Consider the following 13,447-nt stretch of genomic DNA (forward strand, 5'->3'; position numbering starts at 1 on the left):
TCTCTCTTATTAGCCGAAAACAAACTTTGTCACTCTCAATGAAAGTGATAGATTTTCCCGTGTTGAACTGCAGTAATGCAAGGTTATTGCTAGGGTATTGCATCGCTGGCTAGACTTATTGAGCTAGGGACGAACCACTTTTCTCTGTCGGAGAACCGGACCTCCTATAGGAACTCTTGGATCAAGGTCAAAGTAGTTCATGGGTTCATGCACATGCAGGAAAGGTGCGATGATGCGCCAAGGGTAGGATAAGCCGGACAAGCTTTGCTTCCAAGGGAGCTTAAATACACCATGGTGCATCCAACTCTCCCCATTGTTGCTATCCAGTTCTTCAGGCACAATGTTTACCAAGTCGGTAGCCACGTCGCTATTGGCACTCTCGTCGCTCGCATCACACGCTACTGCCGTATCGAAGCGTGCTTGGGAAAAGCGTAGTGAGCATGTCTTGTTACCCAGGAATGACCAGGGTTACAAAACTGCTACTGCGCCCAACAATGTCACGATCCGATACAAGAACCCTGGTATCTGCGAAACAACTCCTGGCGTAGAGAGTTATGCTGGATATGTGGATCTTGCACCTAATGTATGTTACCAGCTGACTTAGTGTTGGTCTCCGTACCTTCTTTTACACTAACAACTACATAGGTCCACATCTTCTTCTGGTTCTTTGAATCCCGTAGAGATCCTGCTTCCGATCCAGTCACTCTGTGGTTGAATGGCGGTCCTGGATCCGATTCACTTATTGGGCTCTTCGAGGAAAACGGACCTTGCATGATTGACGACAATTTTACGGCTGTGTATAACCCATACAGCTGGAATAATGTCTCTAACATGCTATACATTTCGCAGCCAGTCGGCGTAGGCTTCAGCTATCAGGCAGAGGGCGAAGGAGCTTTGAGACCGTATACAGGAGAGTTCATTCCCAACGTTAATGACTCGGATACTTCCGGAGTCTGGCCAGTTTTGGATCCATTGAACCGGGGCACGATTGATACCACTGATCTTGCGGCAGTAGGAGTGTGGGTAGGTCTCTTTGAACAGGCTCTTTTCCCACCGTACTATCTAGCTAATCACACACTGTGTATAGCATGTTTTGCAAGCACTCTTCGCCACCATTCCAAAATTTGACGCCAAAATCGGTCCTGTAAATGCATCACGAGAATTCAATCTCTATACCGAATCCTACGGTGGCCATTATGGTCCCACGTTCTACCGGTACTTTTACGATCAGAACCAAAAGATCCAAAATGGAAGCATGCCAGGCTACGAGGTCAACTTTAACAGCCTTGGTCTCATCAACGCTCTCATCGACGCAGAGGTCCAAGAAGACTGGTACCCGGAATTCGCGGTCAACAACACCTACGGAATCAAAGTCTACAACGACACGGTCTACTCGTACGCCAAGTTCGCAAACAACATGTTTGGCGGCTGCCGCTACCAGATTGGTCTCTGCCGCATTGCAGCGGGCGGAAACGGGACTTACTTCGACCCCGCCGCGCGCATCACAACGGCAGATTTGCTGCCCGGTGTAAAGGCAATTTGTAGCGAAGCAGCAAATATGTGTCGCGACAATGTTGAAGGCCCATACTACTACTATGGCAGCCGTGGCACGTACGATATCCGTCACCCGACCGATGATCCTACGCCGCCCGGTAACTTTGCATCTTACCTGAACGATGCAAAGGTGCAGGAGGCACTTGGCGTGACGGTGAATTATTCCTCGACGAACTCTGCCATCTACTATGCTTTCCAGGGTAGTGGGGATTGGATATTTCCGAATTATAGGCTCGATTTGGAGTATTTGCTTAAACGCGATGTACGGGTCAGTTTGGCGTATGGGGATGCTGATTATATTTGTAAGTTTTCCATCTCTTCATCTTCTCTTTTTTTTCCCCCTCTTTACTTGGACGTGAGGATGGATATGCTGACAGGTGATACTGTAGGTAACTGGTTCGGCGGCCAAGCAATTAGTCTGGCACTGGAATACACGCATAGCCAACAGTTCCGTGCTGCGGGATACGAGCCCCTGACTGTCGATGGTACAGAATATGGTGAGGTCCGTCAATATGGCAACTTTAGCTTTGCTCGTATTTACGAGGCCGGGCATGAGATTCCTTATTATCAACGTAAGTTCTTCTTCCCCTGTTTTATAACCCACCGTACAGAGACTTGAGAGAAAGATGCTAACATTTCAACTCGGTACAGCCGTCGCAGCCCTAGCATACTTCAACCGTACCATCAACCACTACGATATTGCTACGGGCCAGAAACCAGTCACAGCCAATCTTACGTCTTCGGGTCCTGCAAACGCAACGCACACGAATTCTTTTGTTCCGTCAACGTCGACGCAGTCGTATCCCTTTCCTCAACCGTTTCCTACGACTACGCCGACGGCCTAGTTGAGCGTACTTTATACGTATGCTTAGCTAGGCAGAGTCTTGGGAGGGGGGGGGATGAGGAGCGTTTTTTTAAGGAAATATATCTGATGATAGTAATGTGAAATGAAAATGCAATATTTGCCATGAATTCGTCGGCTTTCGGAACGTGATACTCGCATTTGAAGACATTCTATGAAGATCATAGAGTGCTAATATTCCGTTGGGGAGCTACCCTATCATATGGCTCATCATGTCCACGCCAAACGCCATGCTAAATGTCGAATAAACATTGCTACAAACTTTTTTTGTCATTACTTGTTCATTTGGTAGGAAGGGCGAATAATTGAGGCTGCATATTAATCTTGCACAGACGGGCAACGCAGCCGGAGAGTTGCAGAAGCGTCTGTACACCCTCGAGGATACGCATATGTGTGAAGCCGATTTCCTATTTCCTGTTAGCAATTGTTTTGCCTTGGATACGAGTTACAGTCGAAAAAAATACGTACCTTGATAAACTCGAGCTTCGCATGCTCACTCAAGGTATCAATCGTCTTTGTAACCTTAAACATGGTACTAATAATATCATGGCACGAATAACCCAAATCCCAAAGTTCCTTGAGCGCGGCCAACGCATCGTCAATCCGCTGCTCGTGGCACGCTTTAATCATAGACTGCACCTTGATGGGATGCGGACTATCTACGACCTTGAACACATTGTCGCCGTTGACGAAGCCAAAGCCCGCAAAAGTCGATTGCAAGTTGTTGATTGCCTGACGCATGTCTCCCTCTGCGGAAAACACAAGAGCGGCGATGCCGTCGTCCGAGTACTTGACATCTTCAGCCTCGCAGATCTGCATGATGCGGCGGACGACCTGTGCGTCTGTGAGGCGGGCGTAGCGGAGGATGGCGCAGCGGGACTGGAGGGGCTCGATGATCTTGTTTGACTGGTTGCAGGCGAAGGCGAAGCGGGTGGTTGCGCTGTAGATTTCCATGGTGCGGCGGAGTGCCTGTTGGGCACCGCTTGTCATGCTGTCTGCTTCGTCGAGGATGACTAGCTTTTGTCTGCCGGGGGGCAGTGTGACTTTTTTCTGGGCGAAGCCCTTGATGCGGTTGCGGACGACGTCGATGCCGCGCTCGTCGGAGGCGTTGAGCTCGAGGACGGCTTCTTTGTAGGCGTCGCCGAGGAGTTGGCGGGCGAGGCAGAGGATGGAGGTTGTTTTGCCGATACCTGGCATGCCGGATATGATCATGTGTGGCATGTTGCCATCCTTTGCAATGATCTTGAGGCGCTCAATGGTCTCGGTGTTGCCGACGACATCGTCGAGGTAGACGGGACGGTACTTTTCTACCCTGAACAGGCGTCAGTACATGTGACCAGGACCTCAATTCAGGTAGTCAATTACCATGGCAGCTCGTAGTTTGCGCCCCCAGCGGCATTGGGGTTGGGCTTGACAGTGTTGCTGGCAGCGGCCTTTGACGACTCGGCTTTGGACATTTTGGGACGTGGATGTCGGACGTGGAGGGGTGACGCGGGAGACGCGACGGTCTGCAGACGCGCTTTCACGGGTCTGCCGTTTCGGGACTAGTCATCACGTGAAATAGACGGCCCGAAAAGGCACGTCGACCTACACCTCGCTCGACGTTGCGGCAGACGGCGGATGCTTCAATACAAAGGTGGGATAGTCGGCGTCGTCAGTCATTGACCGCTCAGCCACGGTGGAAAATAACGCGCAATCATGTGGACAAAAGGATAGGTTGACGAATTCCAGCTGGTGTGGCGGTTCGGCGCCACCCCCATGGTTGCCGCCCACGCATGCCGGTGAATTACTGAGATTTGCGCGTGGATGTTGTTTCAAGCTCAAACGTCTTGGGAACGACAACGGTGCGGGATTTACTATCTTTGGGCAACATGTGTGACTGTGGGCAGACGAGTGCGGATGTACCTGATTCCGGGGGCGCCTTTGGGAAGACTGGGGATAACAATAAGCAAACTGCGCATTCGGTAGGCTTCGGACGGTTCAGGGACGGCGCCAAAGGCACACCTGCACCTGCCTACTGACGTACGAGGCTTGCGGAGGTGGCACACACCCTGCACCCTGCACCCACACACTCCGTACCACACACCCCATACCACACACCACCGCCATGTAGTCAGCACTGTATCCGGATCCCAGCCCGAATGCCTCAAACTTTTGTGTGGCATCATCTCCCGGTCGGCTGCTACCTTATCCCCGTCAGCAGCCAGCAGCGGGCAAGCACAGGGTTGCGAGGCGGCTCTCGATGGATCGACACACAAACTGACTGGCACAACCATGGCTGACGAGGGAGGGTTATGGCTGATGGGTGTAACAGGGCACCGCCACACCGCGCTTCTCTGATCTGAGAACAATTCATCCGTCGGCTGCTCGTAACTAGGAAAGGCCTGGCCGCTCGGCGGTTACGTGGGCAGCAGCACTACGTAAGGCAGCTGAATTCGTAACACTTCTTCTAGACTTGACCTCATCATACACGCGTCGTCATCACCCGGGCTCTAACGCCCCCCTGCGGCGTCAAAACCTCGACTGCCTGCGCGCTTCTACTTCACCCTGTCTGTGTTTCTGCTTGCTATTCACTTTGTTAACTGCCCGGCCACCCCCTGTTTCCCCCGCTTGAATCCTGCCACTGCCTTTGAATTGCCTTCTGCGCCTCAGCAGCCCGAAACGCCCTCCAAAGCCGCCGCCCACTCTTTGCGCATCAAATCTCACTCAGCCACACCAGGGGTCCTCCCCTTCCCTTGGTATACATTGGCAGAGTCCTCGGGCATTAAACCTTCAAAAAAACATCATCATGAAGTCTTCGTTGTTACTCTCGGTAACTTTAGCGTCAGCTGCGGCGGCATTAGAGTTCGTCCCGCGAGAGGTAAGTGCCACTGTTTATCTACCCCGGTTTTCAGCCTTGCGAAGCGAATCCTCCCGCACCGACGCAAACATGTTCGCTCACAACGCCCATGACAGAATCCAAAAGTAGTCCTACTCGATACACAGCGCCGCAATGTCATTAATCCAATCGCCCATGACCGGTTACGAAGACGCCAAAATACCGTTCAAGAGACGCTCGACAACCTCGAAACTCTGTACTTCGCAAACGCAAGTTTAGGTACTCCACCGCAGAACTTCCGACTACACATCGATACCGGTAGCAGCGATCTTTGGGTCAACTCAGTCAACTCAAATCTCTGTATGCAAGGCGGGAACCAGTGCGGAGAGTCGGGCACGTACAACGCAAATGAATCGTCTACATACAAATATGTCAATGGCGTCTTCAACATTTCCTATGTTGACGGATCAGGCGCATCGGGAGATTATGCCACAGACACGTTTCGTTTCGGAGGCAAGACATTGAAGGACTTGCAATTTGGTATCGGCTATGTTTCGAGCTCGACAGAAGGCATTCTCGGCATCGGATACCCCATCAACGAAGTCGCCGTGGGCCGCGCTGGCCTGGACCCTTATGCTAACTTGCCTGCAAAGCTCCGCGATGACGGCGAAATCAATTCCATGGCTTATTCCCTGTGGCTGAACGACTTGGACGCCTCGACTGGAAGCATTCTGTTTGGTGGCGTGGATACCGAAAAATTCAGTGGCCAACTGCAGACGCTGCCCATCATTCCTGAACGGGGCCAGTTTGCCGAGTTTGTCATTGCTTTGACTGGAATGGGGGAGAACGGCAACGATGGTTCTCTTTTCAAGGATGAAAACGTACCTGTTCTTCTCGACTCTGGCTCGTCCTTGATGTACCTGCCTGATCAGGTTGCCAATGCGCTGTACCAAACCTACAACGCCCAGTATGACTCCTCGCAAGGTGCTGCCTTTGTCAACTGCGACCTGGCCAACAAGCAAGGCTCGGTCGACTTTAATTTCTCCGGCGTCAAAATCTCTGTTCCGCTCAATGAACTCGTTGTCCTTGCCGCCGTCAGCCGCGGACGGCCCATCTGCATTTTCGGAGTTGGCCCAGCCGGCAACTCCCTAGCCGTCCTCGGAGACACCTTCCTACGCTCTGCATACGTCGTCTACGATCTCGAGAACAATGAAATCTCCCTCGCACAAACAAACTTCAATGCTACCGCGTCAAACGTCCAGGAAATCAAAAAGGGCACTGATGGCGTTCCCAATGCCAAGGATGTTCCTAATGCGGTGTCCACGGCTGCGATTGGCACCGGTGGACCTAGAGTTAACGGCCCTAGCATCACCGGGACAGTCTTACAGTCTCCTAGTGGTGCTGCTCCACCAGCCGCAACCGCAAATCCTTGGATCAGCGGTGCTGCCATTGCCGGTGCTGGTATCATGATGGGCTTCAATGGCTTCTAAGCCTGCTATTCTCCACCTATTTCCTATTTCTCTTCTCCTTGCAATTCTTTTGGTTGTATAACAAAGTCATTCGTTGCATATGCATCAAACGCGTTATTGCAGATGGAAAAAAGGCGCTACAAACTGCATTTGGTTTCATTTGTTTTTCGGGTTGTGCAGGAAAGGTTAGCATATATTCCCCCCACCTTGGTTTGTTGTATTGGTTTTAAGCGAGTGTGTCGATCTGCTTGGACGGGTTGCACGCAGATATGATTATGAATGTAATGATTGTTCCGGCTTCTATACGACGTGCCCGTCTGCTATTCTACTTGTGACTGTTGCTTTGTCGGTGTAGGTAATCATTCTGTCGTAAGGGATGACGCCGCTTAGTATACTCAAGGTCGTGCTAGAATGATTCGACCGGATATCGCTATTTGAACCTTCTAAGGCAACCGAGACAGTGTTCCCATGCATGGTTAATTATACTGTTTGGGCCAAGTCAATCTGTGGAGATATAACACTGCACAAGCTTTCTGCCAAGTGACATGCTACATTCAGAATCCCATCATCGGATTATTCGACCCACCGTCTATGTATGTGTTCATTTACTTTCCCAGTGCTCTACTGCGTTTGGTATCCAACCAACTCTATATTTTGCATACATTTCGATGGGAAGTTATTTTAGATAGGTCTAAAGTAACACGGCGTGTGAATGGGTGTAGAATGCATTGAGAACAGAGAGAGAGAGAGAGAGCAGATGATGCCTCCAACTGAGATAAGCTCCCGCTTTTTTCTAACTCTAGGGACGGATACATCCGTCTCACATAAGGCGGGTGGCTGAGAGAACTTTGCGTAGATCTATGACCCCATTTACACAACACATGCATGCAGACACTGCTATATAGTCTCCTACCCTCGCACGATCTACGTAGTCTATTCCAACTAAATACTATTCGACATGCTAATGTTATCTGAATTAGACCACTCGTCCTATGCCTGACGTTCCTGTGTAGGACTCTATACTTATTATCTGCTGTCGGCCATACGAGTAAGCTGACACGGGAACAACCCAAATTGTCCCACACGGCCCGATAGATGGTCAAGGAGTCGATCTACAATACGAAGAGAATGCGATCATGAGAGATCGGATCTTGGCGCATCGACAGTCCTCCACGTGCGAAATTAAAACGAACGACGCCTGTGCACAGGATGGGATCGAAACCGGGGATACAAGGATAGCGATTACGATGCCAAGGTCTATCTGCCAGGTACAGTCTCCTGTTGGCAGAAACAATGTGGAAAAATATAAAGGGTTCTTTAATGCATTCAAAGCCTGGTCAACAGATTGAAGATTTACATACTGTTTCGCATCTTACCTTTTACTAGCAGACCAGTAGCACTCTACAAACTCATCTCTGCCTCTGCACAACTATTACGTCACATCGAAATAACACAGCTACATTACAGATACCATCAACTTTAGAACCCCCGTGACAAGAATTACGACTGGTGGTATTAATTACAGAAAATACTTGGTTGTAGCGATAGATCGATATCCCGATATTGTGGTACCACAAGTAATCCCCCGCATAAGCTTGCTGACACTGATTCCCTTGTCTAGCTTAGTCGCCGCACACACACACACACACCCTTGTACTGCCTGAATTGCGTCATGCGTCGGGTGTAATACTGACCTACTTCGGTGTTCCTTCAGTTTGTACCCTTGTTCAATTGGGAAACCTTCATATTTCTGACTTGTAAACTTGTATTCAATCTTTTTTTTATTCTTGCGGTACTTTTTTTTTGGGGGGGGGGGGGGGGGAGGGACAAATGAAGATACAGATATAACAAACAAGTTTTTTTTTTGTTTTTGGATAAGACTAAAACTCTCCAAAGTATATTTATGGAAAGATGGATAAAAAGAGAGCGTTTCAGGAATTTCCATCTCAGTGAAGGGGGGGAGGGAGCAAACAGCAGTGTACCATGTTCATCGCTAACGACCGTATATCGGTCAGTTTAAGATATATTCATAAATACGCATATTCATTATCTATGTACAAAAAGTGACTGGTAAGCTCGAATCGAAGCCCATTCCAAATTATGCATATAGTAGGACTCATTGAATCTCAGCCCACCCTTTACACCAACAAACACTTACAGGAAGTAAGCCGCAGCACCAATAAGAGCAACAACCTGTCCAGCACCAATTTGCGCAGCAGCATTACCAGTCTGCTGAGGCGCCTGGCTAGCAGACGAGGCGGCAGAGGGGGCGCGAGAAGTAGCTCCAGAAGTGGTAGTAGTGCCGGAGACGGCCGCAGCAGGGGGAGCAGTTGGCTCAGCGACACCAGAGGGGCAGTGCCAGTGGTCGCCGTGGGGTTCGCATGTGCTAGCCGTCGCCACGTGATCATCATCGTGGTCATCGTCGTCGTGGGAGTGAGTTGAAGAAGGAGTAACTAGCAAGGTTCCAGAAGAAGTCCTGGAGGCGATTGCAGACGCGGGAGTCGAGTCCTCGGCGGCTTCTGCAGCAGAGAAACTGGAGAGCTGCTCGGGAGTAGGGGGTGTAGTGGGTTCTGGGACGCCGTCGGCGCAGTGCCTTTGTGGAGTTAGGCTTTTCTTTGTCACTGCGGCATCGTGAGGGGAATTGGCTTACCAGTGGTCGCCGTGGGGTTCGCAGTCACTGGCAGGAGCAGAGACGGTGTCTTGAGCGATGACTGCTGCGGCCGCAGCGAGGAGGAGGGTGATTGAGAATCTCATGTTGACTGTGTAGTAATGACTAGGTTTGACTGTTCGAGTTGAACTTGTATATCTAACGAAAAAGGTGTCAAGCAATTCGAAGTCTATTGTCTCATACAAGGTAGTAAAGAGAGAAGAAATACCTCAGCACCTATGGACCGAAAGTTTTATATCCCCTCTGTCGGGTGGCATATACATTGCATGCCTGGGCGCAGAGCCAAGGCGGCGAATTGCCTTGGCAAAGGACATCGGGGTACTCAGGTTCCGTAAAAACTCTAGAAAACTTGCTCGGCAGGGTTACTGGCTTGCGGAATGTCGCACTGAATAGGCTGATTTACCGAGTGTGACGCTGTGGTACCATGGCGGAGACTGTTGGGGTCGTCTTGCTGCTTGGCGCGTGGGATGAGGCGGTGGATGAGTGGAGGTGGTGTCGACAGGACATGAAAGCCGACCGTGTATTCGGAAGGAAATGTAGAAAAACTGGGGGTAGCCAAGGCAAGATCAGATAATTGGAGAAATTCCGGAAAGGTCTGCACCGCTGAGCCTCCAGTGCATGGTCGATTGAATGTCACCAAACACTTGGCGCACATAGCCATACCGAACACTCAGCAGACCCTGACGAGAGTTAGCTCGTAGAAACTGAGGGAAACTTGAGAGCTAACGCAGGTACCACCGAAAAGCCATCATTGTGCCCGCTTTCTGATCAGTCAGCAGTCTGCTCGTATTCAGTTCTGCACGAATAGTTACCACAATCAATAAGGTTAGGTTTCTTCATCTTCAAAATGGGTTATGATTCCCGGGGACCGTGTAGTTACTGCGGGGTTTAAATATCTAGGTAGGACCGACTTCATGTCCGTATTCCTGTCACTTTGGTCTTAGAGTAGGTCTACGCTACATCCCCTTGGGATATCGTCATGCATTATGCCAGAAGTCTAACAGATTGACTAAAAGAAAAGGCTGTAAACCAAGTAGAGAACTTTCAGTGAAACTGCTTTTATTGTGGTGAATTAGGCACTCCGACATGGAGTCTCCTCCAAAGAAGAGAATGCAAGCGCGTCTGGTAGCATCTAAGAGGTTGGCTAGTGCTCGGATAGACGCGATAGCTGAATAAAATGAGACTAGCTCAGAAGCCTTCGTTCCCCAAGCTCCTGAAATAATCCGGGGCGACGTTGCGACTGGCTAGGTCTATCAGGGCACGATAGTTCACGTGTATGGGGTATAAGGATATCCCGCTCATACCTAATAAAGCTTAGCAGGAAATAGGCTCGATACCTACTATACATCTGTGTCTCGTTTTCAGGCTTCCATCATTACGATTTGAGTTAATATCAAGATGGAAAAAATTGTTCTAGTCAACCAAACTTCTCAAGACAAATTCGACGTGAAATTTTCGTAGCATTTTGCAATGTCCCCTCTATACTGACTTTTTCGTGTAATTACAAAATGAGTAAATGTTTTTTTAACAAACGCCATATCGTAGAATCTACGCTCCATATAAGAAAAAAAAGGTAGCGTATTTCTTTCGCGCCTGCGCGAAACTTAATGCAAACCGCTCTCGCCAGTCTCAGCCATGTGCTTCTGGCAGTCAACCATGATTTTCACCATTTGTGAAACCTGCTCTAGGCGGCCAATGACCACCTTGTTGCCCTCGACAAAGCCGTAGCAGTGGCACTTGATACCCGTCTTTGCTGAGAACTCGCGGACCAGCTCTTGGCCTCTGCGAAGGTTGTGACGCGGAACACGGGGAAAGAGATGGTGGACGGCTTGGAACTGCAGGCCACCGTGGAACCAGTCGAGCCATACCGGGCATTCAACATCCATGGTAGTGCGCATTTGGCGTTGCGGGAAAGACTCGGTGGGGCCAAGATCGGAGGTGGGCATTCCCCAGTGGGAGAGGGTGATTTGGACGTGGAGAACCATGGTGACGAGATGCGAAATCAGGACAAAGCCAATGCGGATTGGCCATGTAGGGAGTGTGACCCAGACAAGGAGGTAGCCGAAAAGATACCAGTAACAGCACATGAAGACAAGCTCGACGTGGCGCGTCCACCATGCTGCACCTAGTTGAGCCGCGCGAGGTGAGCACAGATGTACCCAGCCGAGGAAGTACAGATTGAATCGTGCCAATCCCATGATCGGGTAGTAGAGGTACTTTTGGTAGGGAACCAAGAAATCGCATGCGGCATCCCATACAAACTGGAAGTTGTAGAAGGAGGAAAGGATGGACTTCATATAGGTAGGAGATGTGGAGAATAGAGGGATGTTCTGGATATCCGGGTCGTGCTCGGGCATGTTGGTGATGAGATGGTGCACGTTGTGGCTGGATTTCCACCAGCCGATGCTAAGGCCGCAGCAAAAGTCTGCAATGAAAGCACCGATGAGAGTGTCAACAACGAAATTTCCTGTGATTCCGCGATGACCGGCGTCATGTGCTGTGAACATGATTTGTTGCTGCGGATGGGTTAGCGTTTGCTGATATCGAGTGGAAACTGCAATTCATACCCAAAACAGACCCAGGAAGATGGCCGATGTAAGGTACCACTTGATGTACAGTAGACCGGCAAAAGAGGCGAAAAGGAAAGCGTATCGTATCGACTCTTTGGCGTATTCGGAGTAACGACATTGGTAGAGACCTTCGTCCTTGATCTGTTGATGCAGAGCACGGTAGTCTTCGATAATGGCCCTTTGCGTCTCGACGTCGAGCGAAGGGTTTTCGCGGATGCCTTGTTCTATTTCTAGCTTTTCTTGCTCAGTGGCATACTGCTCGCGGTGCCTCCTCTTCTCTTCCTGGGCAGTGATGGTCGCTGTCTCGGCATCCTCTTCAATTAAAGAAATCTTTTCCGGGTCACTAGCAGGCCTGCTGCTTGGTCTGAATACACAGGTGTCTGATTTCCCGATCAATTTTTTGCTAATGATAGCGGCGGCCTTGGTTGCATGTCAGTCCAGCTCGATATAAGAGTAATAGATAGAAATAGAACCCACCGATCCCAAGTCGACGCTTTTGCCGCGTCGTTGCCTCTCAAACTCAGGAGCGGCGCCTACTCGCTTCTTCTCTTCCAGATTCTTGTAGTAGTTGGGCGAGCGAATTGGAGGCTCGAGGTTGGCCCAAGGCAACTGGACACGACCAATGCGATGCTTTGTCATCATGAGCAGCGCCCTATTGGAGTGGTAGCTGGGGTCAAGTCAGCCTATGATCGACGCCGAGATGCTTACACAACCCTCCCGCAGCCATCCGGCCACATGGTGTGACCGGACCATCGGCAATAGTTGTATCCGATGGGACTACGGTTGGTGTATATTAGGACGGCGTCTGCACTACATACATGTTGATTTCATCGGTCGCATCTCTGCCCACCATGTGCAGGATGGCGAGACGGCCACCCGGATGCTTGTCAATCCATTCTCCAAGATTTAGGACGTAGCCCTCGTGAATTACAATCGGTTCGCCTTGGGCAATTTGTCGCTCGATTTCGCCAGGGGCAATGATCCTGTGTCGCGACATTTTTCTTTCTTTGGCGCTGGTTGGGGATGGTAAGAGTTGGCGGGCGTGCTAATCAGTGGGACAGCAGGATATATATCGAGACGGCAGACCGACTATCCTTCCGCAAAACCAAGGAGAGAGAATCAAAGCCTTTAGGGAGACATGCCGCCCGCGCCGTGTGCACGGGTCATGGCCCTGGCACCTTCTGGAGCGTTTCCATCGAAGGGGGCTGAGTTGCGGTACACGAGTCTACCGACAAGCGTATTGCACGCGAGAGAGGGGCATGTGCCAATGGCTTGAAACGCCAACAAAGGAGAGGCTCAACGCGTCGTAGCATGGCCCAGCCGAAGGACGTGGAGGCTTGCGATGGACCCGTTATGGCGCGCGTGCCGAGCGCAGGACGGTTCTCTAGGAACGCTGGGGCCTGTGGAGGCGAATTACAATCTTGCACAAGCGGAGACCAATTTTGCGGCGGCCTGGCGCAGACAGCCACGCACATGCACAGCACGCCTCGAGCAGCGAACGGGCTC

The 13,447-nt window shown here is 50.5% G+C and overlaps 5 protein-coding genes across 5 annotated transcripts; 2 read left to right on the plus strand and 3 right to left on the minus strand.

Moving 5' to 3' along the window:
- Positions 1-340: 340 nt before the first annotated feature.
- Positions 341-2,399, plus strand: COCMIDRAFT_28315 (uncharacterized protein; the record flags this gene model as incomplete). Its single annotated transcript, XM_007692101.1, has 5 exons — positions 341-583; positions 646-1,023; positions 1,088-1,856; positions 1,932-2,126; positions 2,206-2,399. The coding sequence occupies 5 exons, from the start codon at positions 341-343 to the stop codon at positions 2,397-2,399; spliced, it is 1,779 nt and encodes a 592-aa protein (XP_007690291.1).
- Positions 2,400-2,697: 298 nt separating this feature from the next.
- COCMIDRAFT_101516 (uncharacterized protein) lies at positions 2,698-3,873 on the minus strand (the record flags this gene model as incomplete). Its single annotated transcript, XM_007692115.1, has 3 exons — positions 2,698-2,823; positions 2,885-3,728; positions 3,782-3,873. 3 exons carry the CDS (start codon positions 3,871-3,873, stop codon positions 2,698-2,700), a joined length of 1,062 nt encoding a protein of 353 aa, XP_007690305.1.
- Positions 3,874-5,204: 1,331 nt separating this feature from the next.
- On the plus strand, positions 5,205-6,724 carry COCMIDRAFT_101506 (uncharacterized protein; the record flags this gene model as incomplete). Its single annotated transcript, XM_007692116.1, has 2 exons — positions 5,205-5,276; positions 5,372-6,724. The coding sequence occupies 2 exons, from the start codon at positions 5,205-5,207 to the stop codon at positions 6,722-6,724; spliced, it is 1,425 nt and encodes a 474-aa protein (XP_007690306.1).
- Positions 6,725-8,857: 2,133 nt separating this feature from the next.
- Positions 8,858-9,457, minus strand: COCMIDRAFT_7345 (uncharacterized protein; the record flags this gene model as incomplete). Its single annotated transcript, XM_007692096.1, has 2 exons — positions 8,858-9,296; positions 9,354-9,457. The coding sequence occupies 2 exons, from the start codon at positions 9,455-9,457 to the stop codon at positions 8,858-8,860; spliced, it is 543 nt and encodes a 180-aa protein (XP_007690286.1).
- Positions 9,458-10,975: 1,518 nt separating this feature from the next.
- On the minus strand, positions 10,976-12,938 carry COCMIDRAFT_101558 (uncharacterized protein; the record flags this gene model as incomplete). The annotated part of the gene is made up of 4 exons (XM_007692117.1): positions 10,976-11,887; positions 11,939-12,361; positions 12,419-12,608; positions 12,760-12,938. The coding sequence occupies 4 exons, from the start codon at positions 12,936-12,938 to the stop codon at positions 10,976-10,978; spliced, it is 1,704 nt and encodes a 567-aa protein (XP_007690307.1).
- Positions 12,939-13,447: the final 509 nt, after the last annotated feature.

Source organism: Bipolaris oryzae, assembly GCF_000523455.1.
Source record: "Bipolaris oryzae ATCC 44560 unplaced genomic scaffold scaffold_119, whole genome shotgun sequence".
Lineage (NCBI taxonomy): Eukaryota > Fungi > Ascomycota > Dothideomycetes > Pleosporales > Pleosporaceae > Bipolaris > Bipolaris oryzae.